Here is a 27,573-nt window from a genome sequence, read left to right as displayed (position 1 = left end):
CCAGGTGAATATTTCACACGATTACTACCATAGTATATGTGTTCATTCTGTTAAAATGCTTAAAAGGATGTGCGCAGACTCTACTTACTGTGTTTGATGGTTTAAATGTTTTGCTCTGCGCATGTCCGTGCGGATGGAGAGGCGGTCCATCAGTCCCTCCCTCCGGCCTCTCCGCTCCTCCGGTGAGCTGTGCGCATACATCCACAGAGCGCAGCGGGAGGAGGGTACAGTACAGCCACACGGTTACGGGGGCTTGGTCGACGTCGGAAGTTCATGGTGTGCGGTTTTTGCTACGCTGTTTATTTTTTATCCCAAATCGCTTTAGAAGAGAAGGTAGGCCTTTTAACGCGCCGTGGTTTGCACACCATTCTGGTACAACATTGTCTTTGCTGTATTGTAGCTTTATGTTGACTGTTAACGTTAGCTTGCATAGGGTCGGCGTTAGCCGAGCTAATGTATTTCAGACTCAGACGTATTTCTTTTGTTAAGCGATTGCCAAATAACTGTAAGCGTGAATCCATTGACGGGCGATCCAAATCAACAGTATATTGCATGGTAAACAGACTGTACTGCAATGTGTGACTTATTATAAATGAACACCATATGGAAAGAATTGTACTAAACTGTACATGTACATTGAGATTCCACCGGTAGCTACAGTTGGCGGGTTCTCATAACTTCATCATCAGCTCAGCTCTAACTTCCCTTTTCATTTCATTTCATTTTCATTTTTTTCTCTCGTTGTCTTCCTACTGAAATTCAGCATAATGGTTTTATGTTGACATAACAATCCCCTAAGCACGCAACTCAGTCCTGTTCAGTCCTGTCCTTATGATTTGCTAAATTTTCCAAATTAGACAGCAATCATACAACCCTATCTTTACAGTAAATGAACAATAAGCATGTAACCAAATATTCCACTAGTTCAACCCAATCTCAAATGTAAAGAAAAACGGGTTTAGAAAAACTGGTTGTCTAATTGTGGGGGGTACCATAAGATGCCAGTGGACTGAAGGGAGGTTGTATGTCCTGTATCTCTAGTTATAAATTATATTGCACTTTAATGAATATTAAACTATTACAAAACTGTCTCACTTATTCACCATTCATTTTTTTTACTCTAGAGGTTCATACAGGTTTAGTCTATTTAAACTAGACTAATCCACGTTAACAAATAAGGAACTGTTTGTGTGTAAACCTCCCACATAAGAACAATAGCTAGTTTAAAATCATGTTGTATCCGGAAACGCTCCTCTCTGACCTGGACCAATGATGTGATCCATGATTATGTGCTTCACCGGCATAGCTGAATATAATGAGTACATGGGCTGTCCTCTGGGTTGCTATCTAGTGTAGAGGAATCTGACCTGAGGGCATTATCCATAGCCTATTTGAGGAGAAAAATCAATTCATTTTGTGGCAAGAGCCAGTAATAGCCCTAAACAAGAGTTCCACTCACACATCAGCCAGTCAGCACACTGCCATCAAACTCCATCAATCTTCGTTGTGTCCAGGAGTTTTGATTTAAAATGCATGGGACTTGCCCACACTTACATTTCATCATTATTATTTGATGAATTTGCAGCCATTTTATTTCAAAGCACTTTTTGTCGCTTTCTCTTTCGTTCTTGCCATAACTCTAGGTCCCAATTATCATCGCCCAGCCTGCATGCGTTCTTATTTTTGTAAGTGGGTCAGTCATGGTTAATAGTACAAATATGTAACATATTTGCCCCTGGGTGCAAAGGAATTCTGCAATGCTATGTTTTAGTTATTTTTGCTGTACTAGTCTAGAATATAGTAAGAAAAATTATTATTTGAACTATTCTTGTCTATTTATTATTTTTTTGTTGGTTACTGATAGCAGTAATTGAACCCTGAAGTTTGAAGTTTTTCCACATGTTTCACCTCTCCACAGGGCTAACTGACTATTCATGGCTAATCATGGTTATATTATACTCTATAATTAATAACTAACTTTGTTAGTGGCGAGGGCCAATGATGCATCAGTTTTATATAGCACTTTTCTTGAGACGCTTTACAGAGCATTATTCATTCATTCCACACTTGGTGATGGTAAGCTACTACTGTAGCCAAAGCTGCCGTGGGGCAGACTGACAGAATCAAGACTGCCAGTCTGAGCCATTGCCCCCTCCAACTGCTACCACTCACTCACGCACACTCCACTGTCATACTAAGCAATGTGTGTTAAGTGCCTCGCCTAAGAATACAACAACAGTTTTTGTGACTGGCACCCCACTGTGGCACCTGATTTTCGCAGTGGTCTCCCAACCAAGTAGTAACTAGGCCGGCCTAGCTTTGCTTCTGAGAACTGAAGGGACAAGGCTTTGACAAGCTAGTATGGCCACATTACAAAAAAAATAAATAAATTCTTACAGCATATTTTTTGCTCCTGCGTCTGTTCAGTTTTCACCTCTTTTCTGCAAATGATCACTTGAATGATCATTAGTATTTTTCTATTATTGAGCAGGCTTAACTCTTGCATTGCAACAATTTGCAACCATTTTCATAAACCATATATTGTGGTTCTGCTGTACATTTACTAACATGTTGACATCATTGCTGCTGTGCCTCCTCAGTTTGTCCCTGAGGGGGAGGAGCAGGGGCAATGAGGGCAGTGAGGGCGGGTCTAGATTTCCCTATTGATTGCATAGTACTCTGCTATGAAATGTCTAAAAGGTGAATTCACAAATGTGACTAGTCCCATTATATTCATGTATTACAAGAAAAAAGATGCATCTTGACCATATTCATTTTAGCTGTGCTCCCCATCTGTATGTAAAATGACTGGCATATAGAATGTTGTGGTGTCATTTGAAACCCAGCAGTAATCATAATCCTTGACTTGACTTGTGTCTCTGTGTGGTTGTAGACAGAATGGCGGAGGCGCACCAGGCCGTGGCGTTCCAGTTCACAGTCACTCCTGAGGGCATCGACCTGCAGCTGTCCCACCAGGCGCTCTCTGAAATCTACCTGTCCGGAGTACGGTCCTGGAAGAAGCGCATCATTAGACTCAAGGTCCTGCCATTACAACAAATTTGACCTGCCTCTTTCTTGGGGCTGTGCAATTTACCAAAACTATTGTCATTTCAAATACTGCACAATATGTCGCAATTTGATTTGGTACAATTGTCAAATCCCAGAGATTACAATTATTTGGATACAGTGTCATTTGTCATCAGAAAAAATATCCTGTCTAGAGAAAAATCTCACTGTACCTCTAGTTTAGACTAGGATAGTCAAAAGTATAGAAAAATCAGTTACTAATCAGTACTAAAATTTTGAGTAGGCATCAATACTAAAAGAGTCACATTCACTGGAGAGAAGTTAACCTGTCCTGAATACCTTTAGAGTTTTTGATCTGTAAGTATAAGACCACATAGACTCGTATACATCCATGGACCACTATGGAAAAAAAGACAGTGGTATAAGGCCACATGATGGTGATTTATGTTGAAAAATACATTCTATTGTCTAAAGAAATTGTATTTTAAAATTATCATCCTGATATCGGAATCAGTATTAAGTATCGAGTCTATTCCTTAGAATTTAAATCGAGTTGTAAATTTTAGTATCATGACACCACAGACCTCTATAAGCATACTGACATTCATGGCATTCTTGTATTAGTTCATATCACAGTGTTCTCTCTGCTAATGCTCCTGGAGTTGTTTACAATGTGCACTCTAAAAAGAATTGTACTCTCGTCTAATCACGGGAAAATCTGCTTTGTGTTTTCACAACGCACTCTTCTTCTTCTATTCATTTACAGAACAACGTTATAACAGGAGTTTACCCAGCCAGTCCGTCTTCATGGTTATTTGTGGTCATTGCAATTTTGGCTACAATGTACACCCGCTCTGATCCATCCATGGGACTCATAGCCAAAATACAAGAGCACCTACCAGTCAGGTATCACATGACTATTTCAAATGGTTACAGCTAATGTTCTTATGAAAAGTTTATCTTAATACAAATTATTCCAGTCCTACTTTGTCCTTGTGCATACTAATGAATAGTTGTGCATACTAATGCATAGTTGATATGGATTTTGTATCTCCCATCTCCTTTTTCAGTCAGTCGATGAGTTCTCAGTGTCAGGCTGTGGTGTCTGCAGTGCTCTTCAGTACTCTGCTGTGGCTACTGCTCATATTCACCATGAGACTCTGCCTTAAACAGCTCCTATCCTACCACCGCTGGATGTTTGAGCAGCATGGAAAGATGTCCAACACCACCAAAGTCTGGGTGGTCAGTGTCACCCTTCACACTTAACAAACCAAGCTCTAGTCACCTCTTTATTTTTTTAATGTAGGATAAAGTCTAAGAAGTTACTTGTGGTGCATAAAGCAGATATTGTATACTGTGTGTGAAATAATGTTTGTATCCTTGCCAGGCCCTGGTGCGCATCTTTTCTGGCAGGAAGCCTCTTCTCTACAGCTACCAGGGTTCACTGCCAAACCTGCCTGTGCCCACCATTAAAGACACTGTCAAAAGGGTGAGATATTCCATAAAGCTGTATGAATTACAGTATACAGGCCCTTTAGGTATAAAACAATTAATTATTTTAAACTTATTAACATTATATTCAGCATTACTATTCCAATATCTTGGCTGGGTGTATTATTACTCACTTACTACTTAAGCTTAATCTGTATAAATCAAGATAAGGAATCCACAAAATCAGAAAAGATAGCAGTTTCTAAGTGGTAATCGAGTACTATAAGCAGGAGTGAGTTCATACTTGAATGCATGAATGGTTCTTTGATGTAAAAAACACATTCAGTGCCTAAAAGCACCATGTGGTGTCTCCATTTGTTGATTCAACAAAAAATTGCAGTTTCTCACTGCTTAATATTGTTTTTTTCCCCACCATGTTTGTTTTTGACACGACCAGACCATGCATCTCTCTGATTGGGTAATAGGCCTGTCAATCAGCTCCAGATCCACTTGTCTTTGTAAAGCTTTGTCAAAGCGTGTAGTTTTGGCTGGCCAGGTAACGAATGTGGTGAGCGCAAATTTTTCATATACTGTATCTTTTTTTCTTTGATCAGTACTTGGAGTCTGTGCGTCCTCTTATGGATGACAGTAAATATGAACGCACAACCAAACTAGCAGAAGAGTTTCAGGGCAGCCTGGGGAACCGCCTGCAGTGGTACCTCAAACTTAAATCACTCTGGGCTGCTAACTATGTAAGTAATGTTGCACATCATGTTATACTATTCTAAAGCACACTCACAATGCATTAATACTAGCACTAGCAAGTGTCCTAAATTATAGATGTCTGAAAATGGCAGAAAGTGAAGTTGACTAAAGCATTATTTTTCTCTCTAGGTCAGTGACTGGTGGGAAGAATATGTTTACCTTCGTGGAAGAAGCCCTATAATGGTCAACAGTAACTACTATGGCATGGTAGGACTTTATCTAATCACCTACATATTTAATAAAACATCTAATCTGACTAAATCCAGATTGATACATGTAGCAATCTGAATTGAGTGCTTACCATTATCAATCTGGAATGGTGTGGAGAGAATCTCAGTGGAGTTTAAAAAAAAAAGTCTGCTCTGCACCAAATGTTGTGTACCAGATCTGTAGATTCAAATGAATCAATAGGAGCCATAGAAGATGAATTCTTGTCTGAAATCTCAAACCTCATGACAATCCAACTTGTAGTGCATGGTTAGGATCCCTGTACACTGCTCTCTACTTTCTCTCCATCACAAATAAAATCAGGCAAATGAAAATTAGCTCATGTGTGCAGCATAGTTTAATAGTAAATACAAACATTAAACATAGCATGTTTTCTTTATTGATGATTCTTCATTTTTTGTGTAGGATTTTTTGTTTGTGACGCCCACACCGATCCAGGCAGCAAGAGCTGGCAACTCCATTCACGCATTCTTCCTTTATCGTCGCAAACTGAACAAAGAGGAGATTAAACCAGTGAGTTGTCTGCCACTTCACACACTTAGTTGCCCTCCACTGCACAGTACAGTATTTTGTATTTGTAGCTCTCCCTCTGCAAATACCGGTATTCTAGTATACTCAACCCAATAGTAAAGATGCTACAAGTGGACATGTCAAGATTTATCAGTTGATCAATAACCATTATTATACAGGTCACAATGTAAGTACTAAATATTTTTTAAGTTTAGCACTAAACTATTTCTGAAGCTAAAATAAGTAATTTCAATTCATTCTTTACTCCCAAAAAGTAAACCTAAATGTAAATGTAAAGTAGATTAAAGATTAACTTTAACTTTTAACATTTTTTATTCAGAAAGTTGTATTTCATAAAACCGGTGTTTAACATACTAGAGAAATTGTAATTTGTGAAATTGTGTGAAGACACTGTGAATGAAAGTAAGATAAGGATTTCACTGTTGTTTGGTCATAGTGAAAAATAAGGACAAATAGATACACAATTTACATTTAATAACTGTTCTAGATCTATGCCTTGGTTAAGAGTCATTTGATTATATTTGGTGATCTTACATGGTCATCTTCAAGCTTGCAATCATGCATCCATCATAGAGTGTATGCTGCACACGCAGAAGAATTAGCTTATGCAGTTCATACTACCAGTATTTTATATTTTTGTTCAAGACTTTAAGACTTGAATTTCAAATTTAACAGTCTTTCCACAGCTATCCTATGGCTGTGACCATTTTCTATTAAAATGGGTGGAACTGAATCATCATACCACACTCCATTGTCCCCTTTTTGTTTTCATTCTTTCATTTATTTCTGCTGGATTTCTTTGTTCTGTCTCCCCATTCCCCCCCTTCCCTCCATCTCCCAGAGTCGTATCCCCGGCACTGTCATTCCCCTGTGTGCAGCTCAGTGTGAGAGGATATTCAACACTACACGTACTCCAGGAGAGGAGACTGGTAAAGAGACACTCGTTTGCAACATTAAAGTTACAGTCATAGCAAACTTCAGACCCCAAAAGAAGACCACTTTCAAATGATAGGGTCCACTGAGGCGACTAATAAATTCACATTAGTCATGTGTGGTGATGTGCCCAAGTACAGTATCTGTGATTTGCTGCTCCATTGTAAGCCCATCTTCCCATCCTCCTCTTTGCATTTCTCTCTACTCTGGGATGTTATAAAGGCCTGTTTCTGACTAATGTTGACTCTTTTCTTCTGCCCACTCATTTAGTTTTCTTTAATTTCTTCGACTCTCACCTCTCTTCTCTTCTTTACATCCTTTCCTCTTTGGACTGGCCCTCTCTGTTTATCTTATTTAGTGGTTGTTGAGGTCTGCAGTTCCATGCTGTTCCTATCAGTTTGAGAGGATGTTTGACACTTGTCGAATCCCTGGAGAGCTAACAGGTAGTGTTCATGTTTCTACATGACTGGGCCCGCCCTCTCCTAAAGCTCTTGTTCACTTGCATTTATGAGTCAACAAACCCATCTCTCCATTCCTCACAAGTCTGGGCCACAGAAAAAGTTGTTTTTTATTGTTTACTTAAAAGGTTTTGTTGTGTGTCTTTTATTTGGGGTCGGCTCATAAAGGCAGATGCTTCATTGCATTCCGCCTTGTTTACATGGGCTTCAGTTCATTAGAATTTCAGACATTTATGTTTAGCCCCCAGATCATTGTTGCAATATTCCTTTGGGTTTGTACTGTAAAACTATATAAAACATTAATTATATTTGTCCCACTATACTTCTCTCTCTTGAAGACACGGTTCAGCACTGGCAAGACAGTGATTACATAGCCGTATACCACAGGGGGCGCTACTTCAGGCTCAGGGTGTACCAGGCTGGCCGCCTTCTGTCACCCAGAGAGATTGAGTTTCAAATCCAAAGGATTCTGGATGACCCCTCTCCTCCTTCAAAAGGAGAAGTCCACCTTGGGGCCCTGACAGCTGGTGACAGGTTAGTCTTATAGATGACATAAAACATTGTTTCTTTGAGCATTATAAATAATATTTTTTAACAATTCCACAGAATACCATGGGCCAAGGCCAGGGCAAAATTCTTTAGCACAGGGCTTAACAAACGGTCTCTGGACTGTATAGAAAAAGCTGCCTTTTTTGTCACACTGGATGATGATGAGCAAGGCATGATGGGTGATGACCCTGCTGCAAGTCTAGATAAATATGCTAAATCCCTTTTACATGGAAAATGTTATGACAGGTTTGACTATTTCCTTTTGAAATATGACTACTTATGTGTACATACATGTTTACTGTGTTCATGTCTGAATGCTGTGTCCATAGGTGGTTTGACAAGTCATTTTCTGTGGTTTTCTACAAAAATGGAAAATGTGGTATAAATGCAGAACATTCTTGGGCAGATGCACCAGTTTTAGCTCATGTATGGGAGGTAGGTATGAAGATGAGTACACACATTTGCTGTGTTTTCTTTGCAATTAGTTAATTGTTCTTTTTCAGTACGCCCTGGCTACTGACAGTTTCCAGCTTGGTTACAATACAGAAGGTCACTGCAAGGGAGAAGTGGATTCTTCACTTCCAAAACCACAGAAGCTGAACTGGGAAATCCCCCCGGAGGTATGACTTTCTACAGGCACCTTAATGTATAATCATAATTTGGTTTTGTATAAAGTGTACTTTGTTCAAGGACTTCACTGAAGCGTATTGTGTCTTTTTTTAGTGTGAGGAGCAGATCTCAAAGTCTTTGGAAGTGGCCCAGAAACTGGCAAACGATATCGATTTTCACGTTTTCTCATTCCAAGAGTTTGGAAAAGGAAAGGTTAAAAAGTGCAGAGTTAGCCCAGATGCCTTTATACAGATGACTCTTCAGTTGGCCTACTTCAGGGTGAGAAAATTTTGTAGCAATATTCTATAGATTTGTTGATCCTAAGAATCACATTCCTTATGTGAATATAATTCAGGAGCAAGGTAATTTCTGCTTGACGTATGAGGCCTCCATGACCCGTCTGTTCAGGGAGGGCAGGACTGAGACGGTGCGCTCCTGCTCCAATGAGAGCAGTGCCTTTGTCCGAGCGTTCGAAGGAGGAGAGGTGAGTCAAAGCTGAAGCCAGGATCCTGTTATTTCCCCAAATCTTGTATTCCCACTGAGCTCCAGTGATAATGTGTGTGCCACAGGCTCCAGAGGTGTGCAGACGTCTGTTTCGAGCAGCGTCCGAAAAGCACCAGCTTCTGTATCGCATGGCCATGACAGGAGCTGGCATTGACAGACATCTCTTCTGCCTCTATGTGGTCTCTAAATATCTGGGAATAGAGTCGCCTTTCTTGAAAGAGGTTAGAAAATAAACAAATTAAATGTTGCTCTTTTATTTTAATGAGGTTTAAAATACCTTATTAAATTATAAATAAAAAATAACTGTAATGCATCAATATTGTGGACCTAAATTGCTGGAGAGCTCTTTCCATATAACAATACAAAGTTCGAAAGGTCAACTCTCATGTAGGCCTATCTTATCTGCGGTTTCTTATTTATATATATGCCTCAGGTGCTGTCAGAGCCCTGGAGGCTCTCAACCAGTCAGACTGCTGTCCAGCAGGTGGAGCTGTTTGACCTGGTCAACTACCCAGAATACATCTCTTGTGGAGGAGGCTTTGGCCCAGTGAGTGGCTCCATTAACAACTTAAGAATTGCAGTCTGTAATGAACAAAATATCATTTTTATTGTGACCCTTATTTAAGACTGTATTTCTTTCTTAGGTTGCTGATGATGGTTATGGAGTGTCCTACAGCCTTGTTGGAGAGAACATTATCAACTTCCACATCTCCTGCAAGCACTCGTGTCCCCAAACTGTGAGTTTTAAAATATATTTAAAATACTTTTGATAATCAGTACAGGGGAATCTTTTCTGACATTGTTTTTCTTCTGTTTTTTTACTAGGATGCCCATAAATTTGGTTCTCAGATTAAAAGGGCACTGCATGATATACTTCATCTGCTCAGTGGTGCCCAACCAGAGCCCAAGAAAACTGAAGCCAGTCACCCTAATGTTAAGAAAGACCAGTAACTTAGACCTAGGGACCCTCAGGTCATATGTGCACACCTGACGTGGTGATTTTGGTGTTGCGGGAAAGAGCCTTAAACATTTCGAGAATAAATACTCAATGTGAAACTGCAGTGCTAAACGGGACATTTTAATAAATATATTTATATTTGTTTGTAGGTTACTTAAGTGGGGACCATTATTTTTACATATTTACAGTCATTTGGATTGTATAATGAGCTTAGTGTAGGTCTAGCTTGTCTTCGGAACATATTTGGAAATGCATTGTAAAGGGATTTTGTATTTTCTTAGTTAAATAGCATTAAATATGCATACAATTTGCACCACACGTCTATATACCACATAAGCTGTGCAGAGACTGATGGCAGTGGTGATTTTCTGCTTTTTTGCTTGAAAATATTTAGTTTAAAAGCCCACTGCTGAGTTTGGCCAGGTCCACAGTAGCTCAAGCCCATCACAGGGCAACCTGTGGTTTGGGTGAAGACAAAGGTGAAGCACTCAAGCAAGCCAAAACAAACATGGCACCACTGACTGATGAACTTCAGCCTATTTTAACAGAAACAGAGATAATTACACTAATGACAGATTTTACAATGAGGGAAGTGCTTTGGATATTTATGCATGGGAAATATGCTTTTTTTCATCCGCTGGATTTAGCAAAGGCTTGATTCGTCAGTTCATTCCACCGATGAGACACTTCCCCAATCAGCTGGAAGTATTTGTCTAAATGTTATGCCTTGTATTTATCTTTGCATTTAATGAGAGCCGCTTCTGGTTATGTGTAGTCAGGATTGCTACACATAGTCTAGCTGTTGCCAGGTTACCATAACCATTGGACATTTATTTGTATTAGCAGTAAACATAAACTACATGTAAAGGGACATATTCCTTCATAGTACTTTTTCTGTATTTTTTGTCTTTGGTTTTCTGTAGAAATACAGTATAATATGTGTAAAAATCCTTGGAAGGAGTATTTGCCATATCTTTGTAAGGAAAAAGGGATGATCCTACTGTCAATATTAAAGCAACAGGACACAAGTGTAAATGCAAGAATTCTGACCTCTCTTTATTTGGTACTTTATTTTACTGCCTTGGAAGTGCTATGACACCCAAATAAAAACAAAAGTATTTTAATGCTTGTTATTCTTCAACTGAAAATTTTAAAAATCCTTTGGTCAATTGAGTTTTCACTTCTTGTACTGATAAATGCAAAATATTTAAGGATTATCTTTATCTATTATCTTCAGTAGTTTTCTTCTATTTTGAGGAAAATCTTTCCATCCAGCTGGACGAGCCACTCAATCGTTACTCCAGGTGTTAATTCTTTAATCTGTTAGGAACACAATAACATTACTGATTATTTTGATTTTTAAATAGATTATGTATTTTGTTACATACTTATTCTAAGATCTTCTGGACTACAGCTGGATCAGTGGCACCCACGATTTCCCCTTGCACTTTTAATTAAAAGAAATATGCAAAAACAATCTATAACTTTATTTATTTTAGTAATAACTTTTGCACAGATGGTTTAATGCATTGCACTCTATCTAAATAGCAAAAGAAATAGGTCTCCTGGCTCACAAATCATTCTATCTTATGTTCAGTGCACAATCACCACCATTGTTGGGCTGATCAATCCAGTTTCAGAAAGAACGGTGGCTAATCTTATCTGGCCATGTCCACTTTGAATAGACTAAGCCAAGCCACACCACTGAGGTTACATTTGCATTTATAATGACTTCTGATTTTCACTCATGCTGCTTGCACTGGCCAAATCCTAAGGGTTCTGATGAAAGACATTTTAGGCTTGTCTCCAATTAACTGAGTCCGCCACAAAATGGAGCTCATCAGATCCTAAACAAGAAAAGATTTTACAATACAACATACTATGTGCAAAAACATCATAGGACTGCATGATACAGTAGAAAGCAAGTGTCCCCTGTGCAGCTGCTTAAATCCCCAGTTCAGGCTGAATGAAAGTTTTCGTTTGGCCCCAAAATCGCTGAGTGGAAAAAGTACACCCACTATCCACAATACACATCATATACTTACTTTCTCTGTTGTTGTGTCCTTGGCGCAGACACTTCTCTGGGCATGGCCTGGTGTGTGATGGAGTTTTCCCTGCAGTCTACCTGTGTATCACTCTTGTCATTTTTTTTTCTATTACAAAAAAATAATCTCACAGAGCAAATGAGTACAAAGTACATTAACTTTGAAAATACATGTATTTAAAATTAGAAATTGGTGTGTTTGGTGTGTCTATTTAAATTAGAAATACTTACCTAAACAGAGCTGTACATTTATCACAACAGTGTTTGATCTGATGGAAAACAAAAGATTCATTACTATTTGAATCAAATATCCAGTATATAACATCTAATGTCACTCACTCATAGACTCCTGTTTGTCTGCAGTCATCAAATCAACCTTCTTCTTCTGCTTGCGGCTTTGTGTCTATGGGAATGGCTGCTGTAAAGCCGGGGGCGAGTGGGGAAGGGTTCACATAAGCATAGGTTGGTGTGTATGTGAATGAGTGCAGATGTGTGAAATGATGCTCACATGGGACGCAGGGAGAGATACTGTAGGCTACAAATGTTTATACAAGTTAAATATGTATAAGTTACTGAAAGGTAACAGATTTAGTCACCTCACATGATGAAAATAGAAATGATGTTATAGCTGATTGGAGGATTGATGGATGAACTTCAATAAATTAAGTGGAAGTGTGGACAGAGGTTGGCTCTGTGACTGTTTATGCATCTGTTGCTTCTATTTGAGCAGTGAGGTCATGCGAGAACACTTCAGTCATTATCTTGTCTGTCAGACTTTAGCTCACCCTCTCCAAAGCTCAGGCTAATCCCATACAGTCTCTCATCTTTTCAGATTCAGCCCCCCAGCTCACCCCATATGACCCCCATATAAAGGCTGTCCCATCTTGGCCCTCACAAGTCTCCTGTCTGTCTTCACTCTGCATCAGGTAGGTACACACATCTCTAGCCTTGGCTAACAAAATCCATTATTCGTCATATTTAATTTCATTTCATTTCAAATTTTGCGTTCACCCTGAAGAAGTCCACTGTTACTCAAAATTAAAGTTCATATGGCAGGTTAGACTGCTTATTTCACTATAAATCACGTCTATTTATTATTTGGGTTTTTTTTTTTTTTGTTTTGTTTTTTTGTGGAGTTTATCATTTTACTTCTGGTAGGCAGCAGATATGACAAACACAGAAGTAATTCCATATCTATTACTTAGCAAGCATAATAACACCTTTATTACATTTCTTAAACTTTTTTCCACAAACTGCCACTTAACTGATCTAAAACTATGATAAATATTTACTACTGATACTATCCCATCAAACCAGGTAATAATTAGAAAAATATGAGTTATGCACTTTGTAACAATTCACCTGTTCTCGACAAGAGAAAAGCTACAACGCAAAATTAAGGTCGCGGGAGGATCCATTCATATCAGCGGGGGTGAAACAAAGACACGCAAAAAAGGAAATGCTGTTGGCCTATCCGGCTTTTATTGGCATTGCCGGACACACAAATACGGCCACACAACACACGATACCCACCACCCCGCGCTCGAGCGCCCCAATCCCCAAAAACCCAAACCCAAAACCCAAACTCCAGTGCAACAAAACAATAAAGAAACAGTCCGATAAATGCCCACCACCCTTCACCATAACAGTCCCGAGCAACTTTCCCCCAAAAGTTCCCAAAGTTTTTCCCCCCGCTGCGCGGCAGAAGCAACGTGAGTTGATGAAGCCTGCGGTTCTACTCACGCCACCCGCGCTCCGGTTTTGTCCCACAGTCCAGCAGCTCCCGTGGCGAGACGAGATCCAGCACGATTGGAAAAGCAATAATCCCAAAAAATGCAGCGATATATTCCAAAATTGCAAGCTCACGAGGTCCTGACAGCTCCTGGCATGTGTCCAAGTCGGCGTGTGACGTCACACATGTGCGCGCTCCCGCGCGTGCGTCCTTCTCCCCCTAAATCCCCGTGCGTCCGGGGAGGGCGCAATAAACAGATATGGCCTGAAACAATGGCATTTACCCACAAATAAATTACCATACACAACAGAATAATGTTAACAAATAAGAATTTCACCCAACTGAATGAATAGATAAAGGTGAAGACCTAAGTGGTCTTTACAACTTTAATGGTATTGCTCACCATGACATGAAGGACAAGTAAAAAAAAATGTTACTGACTAAAAGCTGACTTCAGTATTTCACTGTGAAGTATTATGTATATTTACACCACAAAACTTCCTGTGACTACAACACTATCTATCCTTATTAGTTACACAAGGTGAAAAAATCGGACCATCATCATAGGTTTTAACAATTGAAAACAAAATATATTATGTTTTTAATATTAAAATGTCAAAATGTTACCTATGACACAATGCTGAAACCCATAAATACTGAATTTGCCTACTAATGCGATTGGCGAGGGCACACTACCTCTCTGCTTCAGTGTTACAGATAATCACAAAATGAAGTTTGACAAATATAGCAAATTATACAGTTCTTTTGTGCTGTGAGATGGCGGTAAACTTGGTAAACTCATAATGGAGGACTTGGCTGGTGATAATGGAGAACAAAGCAGTGTAATCTTTCTAATCAAACTACATTCTTTCTTGTAAATCAAATTAAATGTGAGATTGTTCAGCTGATCTCCCCCTCTTATCCAGGGATGCAGACTCTATGACATTTCACCTCGTCTATTCCTAGAGCATTGTTTACAAATGACCATGGCCTAGGAACATATTTACAACAAAAACAGTGGCCTATCTGTTTTTTTTTTTTTTTTTTTTGTTTTTTTTTAATATGCTAACATCATCAATCATTACCCCAGTGACAAATATGCAAACAATTAAAACATATATTTTCTAAGTAATGTGGTATGATAAATTTGAGTTTCTGTTCCTGTTAAGAGTTGCAACATATTTTCTTTCACTCGCTATATGAACTCAGAAAGTACAAAACGGTCCAGAATTAAAAGCTAAAAAGAACAAAACTAGGACTGGCATTATGTTGTGAGTTTTGTTTTATTTTCAGGTTTATGAAAAGTTTCTGAAAATGTGCCAAAAAAGAAAAAAAAAAAAAAACTATTTCGAAGGTTCTGTGATTCTATTCTGTAATAAAGTTGTTTTTTTTTATGTTTAGTGCGAATAATGTCTGAATTTGAAGAACATGGGTGAGTCCACTGAATGTCACAATGTTAATATATTTACAATACACATATATTTTCATACTGTTAAAAAGCCTGTTACATTTTCCTCATTATTTTCAATTCAGTGTTCACCACGAAGGTACAGTGGCATGTTTTCATTCATTTATACCTATTCTTGACTATGTGCCCTGTCACTGTGGGATGTTTTTGTTTTGTTATGTTTTTCAGATTATGATGACGAGGGAGGTGAGACGTTGCTGGGAACTAAGTGATTTTGACACATGCAAATTCTGCATAATGTTTTCATAATTTGCTATGCACATTGTGAATGCAACACCAACTGTAACCTCAAGGAATAAACTGTAACCTCTTTCTCTTTTCTTTTTCAAATTTGAATTCACAAAGAACGGCCGAGATACAGGTAGCATAAAACATGGAAATATTGGAGTGTAAAAGACTATTTTAGTTTTGGGTGTTCCTTTTTCACAGGGCACATGTCACTCAACTCGCTGCCCCCAAAATACCTGAGGGAGAGAGGGTGGATTTTGATGTAAGTAGATAATGAAAACACTATCTAGTGTCTTAATACACACAGAATAGTATCACACCTCATTTCTACTGGTTCTGCAGGACATTCACCGCAAAAGGATGGAAAAGGACCTCCTCGAGCTGCAGACTTTGATTGATGTTCATTTTGAGCAGAGGAAGAAGGAGGAAGAGGAGCTGATTGGACTTAAAGAGAGAATTGTAAACAGTTACACATAATAGTGAATGAGTGGTTTATTAGATATAGTGTATGTGCTTGTTTGTGTTTTAAACAAAAATAACAGTCATAATTCTGTGTTTAGGAAACTCGCAGAGCAGAGAGAGCTGAGCAGCAGCGGGTCAGAGCCGAAAAAGAAAGATACCGACAAACAAGGATTGCGGTAAACTAAAAGTGTATTTTCAAATGTATACATATAAACAATACAAATACTGTTGTACGTTCAGGAAGAGAGGCAGAGGAAGGAGGAGGAAGAGGCGAAGAAGAGGGCAGATGATGAAGCCAAGAAGAAAAAGGTGCTCTCCAACATGGGCGCACATTTTGGTGGCTTCCTGGCAAAAGTCAGTGATAGAAAAATAGAAAAATCTTCTTGAGATAGTATTATATTAAACTAATACTAATGTTTAATGTCTGCTAGGCTGAGCAGAGACGAGGCAAAAAGCAAACAGCACGAGAAATCAAGAAGAAAACACTGGCTGAAAGACGCACCCCACTGGCCATTGAGCATCTGAGAGAGGATGGACTGAGGTGTCTCCATTATGAAAATATTACAATTACAATTTTGTGGATCATAACTGAAATCACAATTATTTGAAGTAATTATTTATTTTATGTATTGTCAGAGATCAACTTGAGGTGAAAGATTAACATATTTATTAAATTTATTTGGATTGTTTTGTGACAAATTATGCCACAAAACAAATATAATTCTTTATGTGTTCTTTACTACCCAATTCATTGGAGCAATATTTGTTAATATTTAAAACTTATGATTAATTTTAGCCCCATTTTTATTTGTAGCGTTTAACTCTTTGACCTTTCAGAGCCAGAGCCAAAGAGATGTGGGAGCGGATCTACCAACTGGAGTCAGAGAAGTTTGACTTGACAGAGAAAATGAAGAGACAGAAATATGAGGTTCACCTTTTCATTACAATTTTTCATTCATGACATGCTATAGGGATAATATATTGCATTTCTTATTTTTTCAGATAAACGTCCTTCTGAACCGAATCCAGCACGCTCAGAAATTGTGAGTCTGTCTATGCACACTGTCTTTAAATGCCAACATTTTATTGGACACAACACTGTTCTCATCTTTTTATGCTACAGCAAAAAATGCCATGGGAAGGGGAAGGTTGGAGGACGATGGAAGTAATCAAAAGCAAGAGGATGCTCTGTTTTTGAGACCTTTTGTTGGCATGTTGCAGTGTTCATATGTATTACCTAACATAGTAGATTTACTTGTGTCATGTTTTTTTTTTTTATTATTCAAATGACCTATTTTGTCTAATATATTGTATGATGCTCTCCAAATGGTATTGGTTACAACATATCATTTGTAAACTAACACCTCTGTGGAGTAAAAATTGCAAAAACATCATCAATGGTCTCTTCTTGTGAAGGCTCAAATCCAGATTCTTGTGCAATATCCTTCACTTTACTTGTAAAACCTCTTTCTTGTTCTTTGTTCAGATCCAGGATAAACCTAGGAGCAAAAATAAGAAAATTATACCTTTACTTACAACTAAATATGCTTCATGGTGACTGTCTCCATGGAAACAGGCAGTGCTACTATAAAAAAGTCTTCACTTGGCCAACTCCACGACAAGCACAGCGTCTGGTGCTGCAATCTGTCTCAGTGCTGGGCTCAACTGGTGTACGCAGCTTTAAGGAAGAGAGAAAACTACAATGAAATTGTGTATAATACATAATGGGTTAGGCATATCAATCTTAAAACGTACCCAACCGAAAAGAAAATTACATTAAAAAGATTTGAATATTTCTCTTTTTGTGGCATTTTTGTCAGTGCATCCATGGGCAGGAAGGTCACAGAGATGCCATCAAGATGCAGCAAATCTAGAAAAAACAAAACAATAAAATGATTAGATTTGAAATACATACTTTAAAGAATGATTTATTCCTGCTCTTCTAAAGATTTACCATTGACAGAGACACATTTTGAGTCATTGTCAGTGGATGGCATTTGTTTTTCTTCATCTGGTGTACTGGGCCTTTCCTGTCTATTATACATGGACTGGAACAATGCCTGGATATTAGCAACAGAGACGTCTTGTGCTGTCTGTATATGAGAGGAGTTCAATAAGATTAGATTACAACAAACACAAATCATGATCATTTAAATCATTGCTGTTACTTTGATATGTTGTCCATTCTGTGTCTTCAAAAGACTTTTATCATCAGTCTCAATGCCAAATGAGAGGTAAGGGCTGGATACGATGTCACCCCAGTAGCCCGTCACAGCAACCTTTGACCCTTTCTGTCAACAGTACAATAATCAAAATATGCACAAAGTTAGGCCTGTCATGATAAATACTTTATCAACTTCACTTGACTAGATGGAACAATGATTTTTGGGGGTCAATATTTATCGTGGAGACTTTTTATGTGTACTGATGGGACATGTTTGTTTTTTTTCAATACTACAAAGAATTTTGAGGGTTTAATTATGAACTTTTATGACTCATTATAGACACAAACTGACTATGTATGTGTTATATTCTGTTATTTATTTATTGCATTTCATATTTCTTTTCTACATGGAGAATACATTTTAGAGACAATTCTGCTTTATAGTTGGGTTACTGGTTATATCGGTTTCAATAATATTGTTTATTGTCTATTTTACTTCAGCAATATATCACACTTCAAAATGTGTTATTGTGACAGCTCTATGCAAAGTATTCATGCTTTTTGTCACGCCTAAATTGAGAAACTAACCTGACTGAAAACTCTTGAGGACAGAAAAGTTGGATTTAAAGTTTGGTAGACACCTTCTCTCAGTTCAAACGCCACGCCTCCTGCACGCCATTGAGAATATTGATGTTTATGGATTAGACGACCCTGAAAAAAATGCATGTTTATACAGAAACTGATAAATTATAGTTGTCCTAATGATTTCTCTACCCCTTTTTCATGTAGCTTCATGATGAGGTCCCAGTCAAAGCAACCTGTCCTGGAGTCATAGCGGGTCCCAAGGTGCTGGCGAACTCGATAATCCCAGGCTTTAGACATCACAATGGGAGTAGGACGTCCCGATACAGAATATTCCTGCTGTGTCCACTGTTTAAATATCCTTGCCAGCTCATCTCTCTCTTTGAACTTCAGAAGCAAAAAAAAAAAGTTTCTAATTTTCAAAACAAAATTTAAAGGCTTAGTCAAAGAGATCGTGTGGTACCTTGAGAAGTGAAGTATCCAAACAGGGATGTGTAGCTTCCTCCATTGTTTCTGTAACTGACACAATAAGATGCGATGCTGCATGTCTGAGCATCTCTGCTGTGTGGTTGCAGATTTCACTGTTTCCATAAATCTCAAGGAAAACTTCAGTCTTCTCTAAAACAGCAAGGAAAATAATATAGTTAAGAGTTGTTTGGGAATGTTTTTATTATTATTATTATTTATTTATTTTATTATTATTATTATTATTATTATTATTATTATTATTATTATTATTATTATTATTACTGGACCTACCACTAAATCCCATGCTGCCCTGGGGCATTAGAGCAAGATACAGCATCAGCATCTGTCTGGCTATTACCTCTATGTTGTTTTCAATCACCCACACCTACCATATAAAGACACAAGTTATTTTTTAATGTTTACACACATTCTGTAAAGGGACTGTGTGAATGCTGTTATTTACTTACATGAAGATTGTGTTTGTTTGGCAATCCAGCTATAGTTTTGAGAACATGGCGAGGATCTCCACTGCCCACCAGCAGAATGTTGGCCTTTTTTGCATTTTGTTCAGGGCCTGGCCAAATAATAGATGAGAGAATATGTTAAAAAATAAATACATTTTATATATATATATGTGTGTGTGTGTGTGTGTGTGTGTGTGTGTGTGTGTGTGTGTGTGTGTGTGTGTGTGTGTGTGTGTGTGTGTGTGTGTGTGTGTGTGTGTGTGTGTGTGTAACAGAATAAAAAGGTTATAAATAAACGTAAATACGGTTCTGTAAGAAGATTTAAATGCATGGTTTCTCACCTGTTGTCAGGAGGTTACGGGACGGACTGAACCCCCATAAAGAAATACAGCCTGCCCCTTCAGAAGCTCGCCCCGCACTCATTCTCCCAAAACTTCCACAAGACCCTAGACTGAAATATAGACTCGTGTAAATATATTATGAAAAAGTTAGAGTAGCTTTTGCGATTTAAATTAATTGGATTACAAGCTAATTTAAGTTAGCTAATTAGATCAACGCCACGAAAATGTAGCCTAACTACACATATAGAATGATTTTGTAATATTTTTGGAAGGTGAACAACTTTACAGACTCATCAAAAACATTATGCATTTCTCCAGAAAAAAAAGACATATTGTTGGCACTCACCTCAGCAAAACAAAAGCAGCCCGTCAGTAAACTCAAAGCTAAGAGGTAAAGTTTGACTCTGTTGCTATGGGTAACGCTTCCTCCACTGAATGCTGGGAGAAAGCGCCATCTTCTGGTCCTTCTTGAGGTTTGAGAAGTATACAACAATGTTGGCTGCTATTTTAGATCTTAATGCATAATATAACTGTGGTAGCTACTATGCTGAACACTGTACTAAGGGGAACCTTATATAAGGCATTAGTGATGTTTAATAGACTTGTTTAGACATCATGGAAGGTTTATTTGGAGATGTGCCATTAATACATTTACAACAGTAAAAACAACATGCCTTGGAAAAAAACATGAAACATACCTTTGTCAAGAGACCCTTTTAGTTTGCCATAAATACAAACACATATTTTGTTTCACATGTGGATGTAGGGAATGAAATACAAAATGGTGAAATACAAAACAAAAAGTAAAATATTCATTAACATGAATAAAATGTGAACACAAAGAAAACTGCACGCATAAACAAGTAAATGGTCATATGTGAAATGAACATGATTCTAGCGAGGTTTAGCCTTGAGCGCAGCTTCCACCTCCTCCTCTGGCATCAGGGTGTGCCATTGGGCCACAGGACGCCGAGGATTGGCCAGCATATCAGACCAGTGACGCAGGCCCACTCCAGTGGCTCCATACCCCATGAAGGTCCCACCAATTGGGTCATTGCTTCCCAGTTTATCATAGTCAAACACCATAATAACCACTTGCACTTTCTAGAAAAAAACAAACAAGCATGTATTTAACACTTGTCCACGTGTTTGTCATGATCACTGGTCAGTTGTCATGGATGTAACTTGCCTGAATCTGCTCAAATGGGATTTCAAAACTGAAACTCTCATTGAAATAAGGGTTGAGTGTGTTTTTCTTTACAGTTGTCTTCTTTTTCTTGATTCTTTTTCCATTTTGCTGCAGAACAATCTTCACATAAGGATCTTAGGGACAAAAAGAGTTGCAAATAAAGGCAAATACATGACTGTATAATTGACAGAAAGACAGACTGTATAATTGCCTCTCCAAAAGAACTATTTTCAGTTTTACCTGATAATCCACCAACATCCATTTTCTTCAGATTTTTTGCCTCCATAATATTTACAGTGAGCTTTCCAGCAGTGGGCACATACCGTAAAGAAATACAAATATCACCAAGCTTTTCTTGCTGGAATAGAAAAGAAATACATCATTTTAATCCTAAATTTTTTTTTGAGCAATCAGCATCAATAACAGAGATATCCTCATAAACTCACCTCTTCCTTTTCTCCACTTTCTAAGTCTCTCCACATTTGCATTGGCTGGCCCAGATCGACACTGTTCATGGGGATCTTTATCTCACCAATCATGTCATGCTTTGAAAACCTATCAAAGTCATAAACCTGCAACACCAAGGTCTTACCACCAAGCTCTGCATAAGGAATCTAAAGAAATTAGTGGAGGAAACATACATATAAGAAACAATTAGGAAAAAAACATAACTTAAAACAATTAGAACAACATTAAGTTAAACAATCATTAATATCTCATAATAACCTTAAAAATAAAGGTTTCATTGAAGACAGGACAAAGATTTTTGCGTTGAACTTTGGTCTCATATTTTTTCTTTTTATCTGGCAATAAAAAGACTTTGACATAGGGGTCTGACGTGCCCCCCATGTCCATGGCGGCAAGATCTTGAGCCTGAAGAATTCCCACGATGAGCTGAAAAGACAAATAGCTACTTTAAAGTTCATATAATACATCTTATATACAGTATACAGCCTATGGTTGGAACATACCTGTGCATCTGTGAAGTTGTAGTCTAAAGAATACTCCAATTTCCCCAACTTTTCATGCTCCTTATCCTCCTCTTCCCCTTTCTTCTCTTCTCCTTCCTACAAAAACACATATTTAATTATCATATTTTAATAAATGCCTGACATTCAAAACACACAATGACAAAATTAGGGCATACCTTATTCTCTTTCCCCTCCTCTTCACCTTCTTTAGCCTTTCTGCGACGCCCTGCTTTCCTCTCTCTGGCTTTCTTTGGCTTTTTCTTTTTTCCAAAACATTTCTTAAAAATACAGAAGAGGCAGGTGGCCACCAGTAACAGCACCACCACCACAATGGCCCCCACAGCCCACATGGGAACTAGAAAACATTAAAAATAATTGTAAGTAACATACCTAAAACACATAAAAGTACAGTTGACAGTTGACAATTTCCTGTATCTTGCTCTGTTTTTATATGCATATTAATTAATCACACAGAAAATTAAAATAACAAATGTGGAACTACGTAGAAGATGTATTGGTTTATTTAACAAAACTGCTCTTTTACTAATAACTGAATTCGTTCTAAAGTTATTGTGAAACTGGTCCGCTGACTTGTGGAGACAATTGGCAGTTGGCTGAGCTTGCATGAGTTGACAAAACCCACTTGTAAAATCAGATAATGACAGTGGTCTAGACAGAGCAGACTGGTCTAACCACTGCCCCCTTCAGGCCTGCCATTATAAGATCAGTCGCATTATAGCTGGAGATGACCAAATATTATGTAATTCATATTTAAGTCCTATAACTTGCCTATTACTGGGTTTCAGTTTACATCACAACACGCTATAGTCCAAAAATACTGAATACAAATTAGGGGCAGCTAACATTAATACTGTTAAAATGCAGATTCTATTGTAATACAGTTACTTCTTCTAGTCAGTAACAGAAAAGATGAGGTTAAACATTTGTAATTTATCTTTTGGATATTTCATGGAAAAGTACAATGTAATCAATATGAAAAACTGGCTCTTTGCCCCCCATCTGAGAATATGGCATCATCCATTTCTAGAATCTGAAAACCACCAACCCATGGGTTTAAGAATGATGAGAAATTAGGACAGTTGCTATAGTGTTTAACAATTTAAAACTAAATATTCAATCTTTTGAATGGGGAAATGTCGTCAAAATGTTGTATTAAGTAGGAAAGTAGTTTGTTAATAAGTAAAAACTCTAGTTGTGAGAAAAGTGTTGGTGAATTTGTTCTCTTACTCGGCAGATGGGTGATTTCGTTCATAAACTTGTTCTTCATGTGTGTGTAGTCATGTCCATGGCCGGGGTGGTGATGCTCTGGGTGGGTGTGTTCATGGCCCTCGTGGTGCTCTGGGTGGTGCTCTGTGTGGTGCTCTGGGTGGTGCTCATGGTGGACTGTCTCAGTTGTTTCTTCAGATTCCTCGGACGTCTCCACAGCCCGCCTGGCTCGAACCCCAGCACTCACCAGCCTCATGTTCACTGTCAAAACAAAGCAGTGATAAAGTTATGTGATGAAGGAATGTTAGATATTACAGGTCTGTATGGGCAGTGTAATCCCATGTCCATGCAGCACAGGGGAACAGCTCTAAGCCAGATGCTCAACATGGCTGACCCTAATCCCCCTGTTACTCTCCCTGTCATCTCCGCCTCACACGTACACATACCCCTCCATTTTTACCACAGCATATCCACATCACTAGATTTGATCACAATGCAAAAAATTATTATTATTATTATTTTTTTTCAATTTTAACAACACAAAAAATACATTGGAAGTTATAAAACAGTGTTGTGTTTGTTGTGTTTCAACTACATTTCAATGATTCAAATTACAACTATCACAGAATGTAAAAGTATAATATTTTGACTTTTGTGAATCAGTTTATTTTCTGAGCAGACTGGATTTGGTTCAAACTGGAATAACTAGTTGAATTCAATGAATTTTCAACTGTGAGGCTTTTGTTTTGAGTACGCATGTAGCCTATTTTTACATGGGAACACCTGCTATCCTTTTTTATATTATGTAGTATTATTGGTCACAGTCAAAGTTCTTAATTTGCCCATCAGTGAAAACAAACCTTATATTAACGCATCAAATACTGTGACATAAATATTCTGCAAATATGTGAATCATACCTGTTGATCTGTATTGTCCTTTATCCAGTAGCTTCATCTCAACAATCCTGGTATATTTCAGGTTTCTTCTTTCAAACCCTCAGAGGCTTCACAGTCCCATGGTCAACGGGACGAACTCGGACTCACTGGATCACCCTGGAACCCTTACTATCAAATCCGAAGCATCGGAGTGCTGTGTTGTGGTTTAATCCCCATACCCCTCCTCCTCCCATACTGTTATCACATCTGTTGCTTCTAACTCTCACTGACAAACAATAACTACTTTTTTACATTTATGTCACAAATAAATATTCTTCTAATGTTGGAAGGCCATTGTATAATGTCAAAGTGTTTCTCATTAGATTGATAAGGCATGGCAGCTGTGGTTAGTTGATGCAATAGGAGATTTCGTGCTCCCTGGCTAATCCCCTCGTCATAGCAGACCAGGGAGTCCATCGTCCATCTACTGACTACCAATGTGAGATGTCTCTCCTTAATAGCACAGCTTACCATTTCACTGTACAAGCCACACACAGTAGAGTCTTGTGAATGGTAATCCTCAGGCAGGCGAATACGTGCTTGTCCAGCTAAATTAACAGATATTAGGCGATAGTTATTTCAAATTATGTAGTTTTTCATAACTCCAACTATATTTCTGATGAGGTAACAGCATCATAATATTACTTAAAGCTCACAAGAATATTTATTTTCTGTAGAACAGCTGATAGCTAAGGTCAATTAAATACAATCAATCAATGAACCTGCCCAAGGCTACAGGTGGAAATTAGCACTGGTGCTACAACCTGGTACAATGCATCTCTCCAGTGAAGGTTAATGTAAATCGCGCACTGTTCCTGCCTCAATAAATAAATAAAAATTTTGAACCTTCAGTTAACAAATTATTTTTACAAACTTCATAGTTTCACTATGTCACTCCTTGCGCATGTTTTTTTTTTTCCAAGGTTGTATCATACTAGTTTATCATGTTGTTTCAGTAGCTCAGCATTGAACTATAATTCTGTTGACAGACGGGAAGTGACCAGGGATTTGCTGAAACCTACAATTTACCAAGTAGCATGTCCTTTGAAAACCTCTGTCTGGGGACCTACAGTTAAAGATTAAGCTCCAACCAAACAATGAGTAAGCAATGTACAGCAATAATCTTTACTGCGTCTATAGGAGAACAGAAAATGGGTCTCTGAAAGCTCAGCATATCTTGAGTCTACATGTCTTTAAAAAAATAGAAACAAAGGGTCATCTCAGTTCAAATTTTATTTTATCCAAATTTAACATAATCTTTGCATTTGAAAAAATCTGATTCACAGTTTTCCAACATAACGGAATGTTAACATGATACATCATTCTAATTTCAATCCAGCAGCAATGAAAGCATATTGTGACTTTTGAAATGTGTAACTACTAGCACCATAGTTGTTAGTACTGTAAAAATGAGGTATTTCTAATTAGCTTTTTGAGATTTGAGGGAGAGTGTATTGCTACATTGCCTTAAAGAGTGTGTTTATCAAAAAGGTATTCTCCCATTGAACCGGAGGTTTCATTTGTGGCAATACGGCCCAGACTGCCCACATAGTCACCCAGCTTCTTGATGGTTTCATGGCTGTTTTGAAGAAAATGTTCTTCCAGAAAATCACACAGCTGAAAAATATGTAAATTATAAATATTATGGATTTAATGTATACTTTGGACATAAAAATTAGAGTAACGCATGGTGGACATACATGAGGATCACCATTGTTGCCAGCTCGGCGATGGATGTCCAGAATGCAGCCATTGAGGGACTTCTGATAATCCAAAGAGAAGGACACTGCATCGAGTCCACCTCTCCAGTCCTCTCTAGTTGGTTTCTAAGACACAACATACCATTTAATAATGCAAAGAGGGAAAAAAACAAAAACAAAAAAACATTAATATGTACACTTACAGGTATGGTCTGGAGTAAAATGCGTCCTCCTCTCATGTTCTGATAGTCCAGCAGTTTCTCAGCCTGGTCCCTCTCCTTTACGGACTGCTCGAGGAAAAAGCTGGAGAAATTTGGCAGGGCAACATCATCCCTGTCAAAATACATTCCCTAGAATAAAAAATAATTATTATGAGTCATAATAGTGATCATGCATTTGTAATTCGATGGTAATGATTTACGTGACTTACTACAGCCAGATACGTGTAGGACGCCGTGAGCTTCAGGTTGATCAGTTTGTTGATGTCTGCCTCCGTCTCCACATGAAAGTTCTGCTTCACCACGGACTGCATTTCTGGAAAATACAATAAATAATAATCAATAACATAACAACTGTAAACACAGCAGCAGTATGTTTCACTCATATGTTAAAATGCCTTAGAGTTGTACTAACAAGTTGGTTTGCAGCTTTTACACCGTCTTTGCAAAGATGTTGTTACACGATAAAAAGCAGAACGGGTAACTTGGGTTGGAACATACTGTACATTCGGCCCATTTCGAGGCAAAATGGATGTAACTTAGAAAACAACACAGATGCTATTGCGGAGCATTACGTGCATCGCAATCATGTTAAATCATAACGCGTACCTGGTTTATTTGTGTAGGAGACGATGCTCCACTTCACCGTTGAAGTTCTGTCTTTATCTCCCCGTTCTGGCAGGCTTTTATCTGTCCTGTAGCACAAACTGTGACGCCCCTTGCACAGCGCTACTATGCTAACATCATGTGCTAACACGAGCGTCAGATATTTGTTGTGCTAAGGACTTCTTCTTGGTTTGTGTGAGGACGCAGCGTCACTCAAACGTAGTAGTGCGCCATCCAGTGGCTCTGAAATGAAATTAGCTCCCGCGATAGGTCCCGTTTAGTCCATCCAATGTGGAGCCCGTGGGTCAAACTCTTGGTCAGGAGTTAACTACTTTGAGGGTTTTACTTTTATGAAATAAGATACAAATGTTGTTTAGACTGAATTGATATCATAACTAAACATTACTTTTGTTTGGAGTAGGCTCAGAGAGTAGATGTATGACTAAATAGGCCAGTTAGCTTGCCCATTTAAGCAATGTCTTGACTGTTAAACCCAGAATGACTTCCCTCTATATTGTTTTCTGGATCGCAGGCAAAGTTATCTAAAAGATCATTGCCAAAAGTACTATATAACATTCCCTGCTATGAGTGGATAGGGTATCGAAAATTTTTTTGCAGCTTTCATTCATTGCCACATTAGCTACTGTGTACTTCCCCATCGACACCAGTAGATGACAGCCAATTGTGACTTTCTGCAAACTAAGCCATAAACCAACTATTGTTCTGTAATTGTGTTGTGGTCAAAATAATTACCTATAAATAGAGGTAGTGACTGAATTA

The 27,573-nt window shown here is 38.2% G+C and overlaps 5 protein-coding genes across 8 annotated transcripts; 2 read left to right on the top strand and 3 right to left on the bottom strand.

Annotated features, from left to right (window-relative positions):
• Positions 1-175: 175 nt before the first annotated feature.
• LOC110159816 (carnitine O-palmitoyltransferase 1, liver isoform-like) lies at positions 176-11,117 on the top strand. Its single transcript, XM_055150167.1, has 19 exons — positions 176-333; positions 2,894-3,039; positions 3,794-3,933; positions 4,098-4,269; positions 4,415-4,516; positions 5,073-5,210; positions 5,353-5,430; positions 5,857-5,964; positions 6,824-6,911; positions 7,712-7,907; positions 7,980-8,168; positions 8,252-8,357; positions 8,426-8,542; positions 8,646-8,810; positions 8,887-9,015; positions 9,101-9,256; positions 9,469-9,582; positions 9,680-9,772; positions 9,861-11,117. Exons 2-19 carry the CDS (start codon positions 2,899-2,901, stop codon positions 9,984-9,986), a joined length of 2,358 nt encoding a protein of 785 aa, XP_055006142.1. The 5' UTR covers positions 176-333; positions 2,894-2,898; the 3' UTR covers positions 9,987-11,117.
• A 2,589-nt stretch (positions 11,118-13,706) lies between these two features.
• LOC110159540 (troponin T, slow skeletal muscle-like) lies at positions 13,707-17,096 on the top strand. 4 transcript variants are annotated; one of them, XM_055150171.1, is made up of 10 exons: positions 15,393-15,428; positions 15,579-15,598; positions 15,667-15,727; positions 15,808-15,924; positions 16,026-16,103; positions 16,168-16,281; positions 16,359-16,470; positions 16,767-16,855; positions 16,930-16,970; positions 17,051-17,096. In XM_055150171.1, the coding sequence occupies exons 4-10, from the start codon at positions 15,826-15,828 to the stop codon at positions 17,094-17,096; spliced, it is 579 nt and encodes a 192-aa protein (XP_055006146.1). In that variant the 5' UTR covers positions 15,393-15,428; positions 15,579-15,598; positions 15,667-15,727; positions 15,808-15,825. The 4 variants fall into 4 exon arrangements, with proteins under 4 accessions (XP_055006147.1, XP_055006146.1, XP_055006145.1 ...); XM_055150170.1 differs by having other exon boundaries at positions 15,410-15,423; positions 15,583-15,598; XM_055150172.1 differs by lacking the exons at positions 15,393-15,428; positions 15,579-15,598 and adding an exon at positions 13,707-13,718 and having other exon boundaries at positions 15,707-15,727.
• Positions 16,668-20,314, bottom strand: LOC110159730 (dynein axonemal assembly factor 3). Its single transcript, XM_020924339.2, has 12 exons — positions 20,293-20,314; positions 19,947-20,056; positions 19,609-19,715; positions 19,433-19,526; positions 19,137-19,291; positions 18,866-19,060; positions 18,680-18,802; positions 18,096-18,218; positions 17,882-18,020; positions 17,683-17,797; positions 17,531-17,605; positions 16,668-17,426 (listed from the first exon to the last, which is right to left on the bottom strand). Exons 2-12 carry the CDS (start codon positions 20,026-20,028, stop codon positions 17,285-17,287), a joined length of 1,350 nt encoding a protein of 449 aa, XP_020779998.2. The 5' UTR covers positions 20,029-20,056; positions 20,293-20,314; the 3' UTR covers positions 16,668-17,284.
• Positions 20,315-20,511: 197 nt separating this feature from the next.
• On the bottom strand, positions 20,512-24,404 carry syt5b (synaptotagmin Vb). Its single transcript, XM_020924099.2, has 9 exons — positions 24,252-24,404; positions 23,355-23,594; positions 22,283-22,461; positions 22,107-22,202; positions 21,862-22,029; positions 21,582-21,749; positions 21,376-21,493; positions 21,136-21,269; positions 20,512-21,050 (listed from the first exon to the last, which is right to left on the bottom strand). Exons 1-9 carry the CDS (start codon positions 24,286-24,288, stop codon positions 20,841-20,843), a joined length of 1,350 nt encoding a protein of 449 aa, XP_020779758.2. The 5' UTR covers positions 24,289-24,404; the 3' UTR covers positions 20,512-20,840.
• A 1,080-nt stretch (positions 24,405-25,484) lies between these two features.
• On the bottom strand, positions 25,485-26,956 carry zgc:56095 (Ferritin, lower subunit-like). Its single transcript, XM_020924091.2, has 5 exons — positions 26,797-26,956; positions 26,400-26,503; positions 26,173-26,319; positions 25,970-26,095; positions 25,485-25,886 (listed from the first exon to the last, which is right to left on the bottom strand). Exons 2-5 carry the CDS (start codon positions 26,499-26,501, stop codon positions 25,737-25,739), a joined length of 525 nt encoding a protein of 174 aa, XP_020779750.1. The 5' UTR covers positions 26,502-26,503; positions 26,797-26,956; the 3' UTR covers positions 25,485-25,736.
• Between the last annotated feature and the right edge of the window lie 617 nt (positions 26,957-27,573).

This window comes from Boleophthalmus pectinirostris, unplaced genomic scaffold (genome assembly GCF_026225935.1).
Source record: "Boleophthalmus pectinirostris isolate CB_2022bp ecotype Guang Dong unplaced genomic scaffold, ASM2622593v1 HiC_scaffold_14, whole genome shotgun sequence".
Lineage (NCBI taxonomy): Eukaryota > Metazoa > Chordata > Actinopteri > Gobiiformes > Gobiidae > Boleophthalmus > Boleophthalmus pectinirostris.
The sequence above is the reverse complement of the archived record's forward strand: the minus strand, read 5'-3'. Positions and strand labels throughout refer to the sequence as shown.

Coding starts and splice junctions, on each gene's coding strand:
- LOC110159730 (XM_020924339.2), bottom strand. CDS start 20,028: ATGAGTGCGGGGCGAGCTTCTGAAGGGGCAGGCTGTATTTCTTTATGG. Junction 19,716..19,946: donor CCGTAACCTCCTGACAACAG/GTGAGAAACCAT, acceptor TTATTTGGCCAG/GCCCTGAACAAAATGCAAAA. Junction 17,606..17,682: donor GTAATTTTCTTTTCGGTTGG/GTACGTTTTAAG, acceptor TCTTCCTTAAAG/CTGCGTACACCAGTTGAGCC.
- LOC110159816 (XM_055150167.1), top strand. CDS start 2,899: ATGGCGGAGGCGCACCAGGCCGTGGCGTTCCAGTTCACAGTCACTCCT. Junction 5,211..5,352: donor CACTCTGGGCTGCTAACTAT/GTAAGTAATGTT, acceptor TTTTCTCTCTAG/GTCAGTGACTGGTGGGAAGA. Junction 8,811..8,886: donor TTCAGTTGGCCTACTTCAGG/GTGAGAAAATTT, acceptor AATATAATTCAG/GAGCAAGGTAATTTCTGCTT.
- zgc:56095 (XM_020924091.2), bottom strand. CDS start 26,501: ATGCAGTCCGTGGTGAAGCAGAACTTTCATGTGGAGACGGAGGCAGAC. Junction 26,320..26,399: donor CCTACACGTATCTGGCTGTA/GTAAGTCACGTA, acceptor TTTTTATTCTAG/GGAATGTATTTTGACAGGGA. Junction 26,096..26,172: donor TTTTACTCCAGACCATACCT/GTAAGTGTACAT, acceptor GTTGTGTCTTAG/AAACCAACTAGAGAGGACTG.
- syt5b (XM_020924099.2), bottom strand. CDS start 24,288: ATGAAGCTACTGGATAAAGGACAATACAGATCAACAG. Junction 23,595..24,251: donor AGGACAATACAGATCAACAG/GTATGATTCACA, acceptor TTGTTTTGACAG/TGAACATGAGGCTGGTGAGT. Junction 22,203..22,282: donor AGGAGGGGAAAGAGAATAAG/GTATGCCCTAAT, acceptor GTGTTTTTGTAG/GAAGGAGAAGAGAAGAAAGG.
- LOC110159540 (XM_055150172.1), top strand. CDS start 15,826: ATGGAAAAGGACCTCCTCGAGCTGCAGACTTTGATTGATGTTCATTTT. Junction 16,282..16,358: donor TTGGTGGCTTCCTGGCAAAA/GTCAGTGATAGA, acceptor AATGTCTGCTAG/GCTGAGCAGAGACGAGGCAA. Junction 16,471..16,766: donor GAGAGAGGATGGACTGAGGT/GTCTCCATTATG, acceptor GACCTTTCAGAG/CCAGAGCCAAAGAGATGTGG.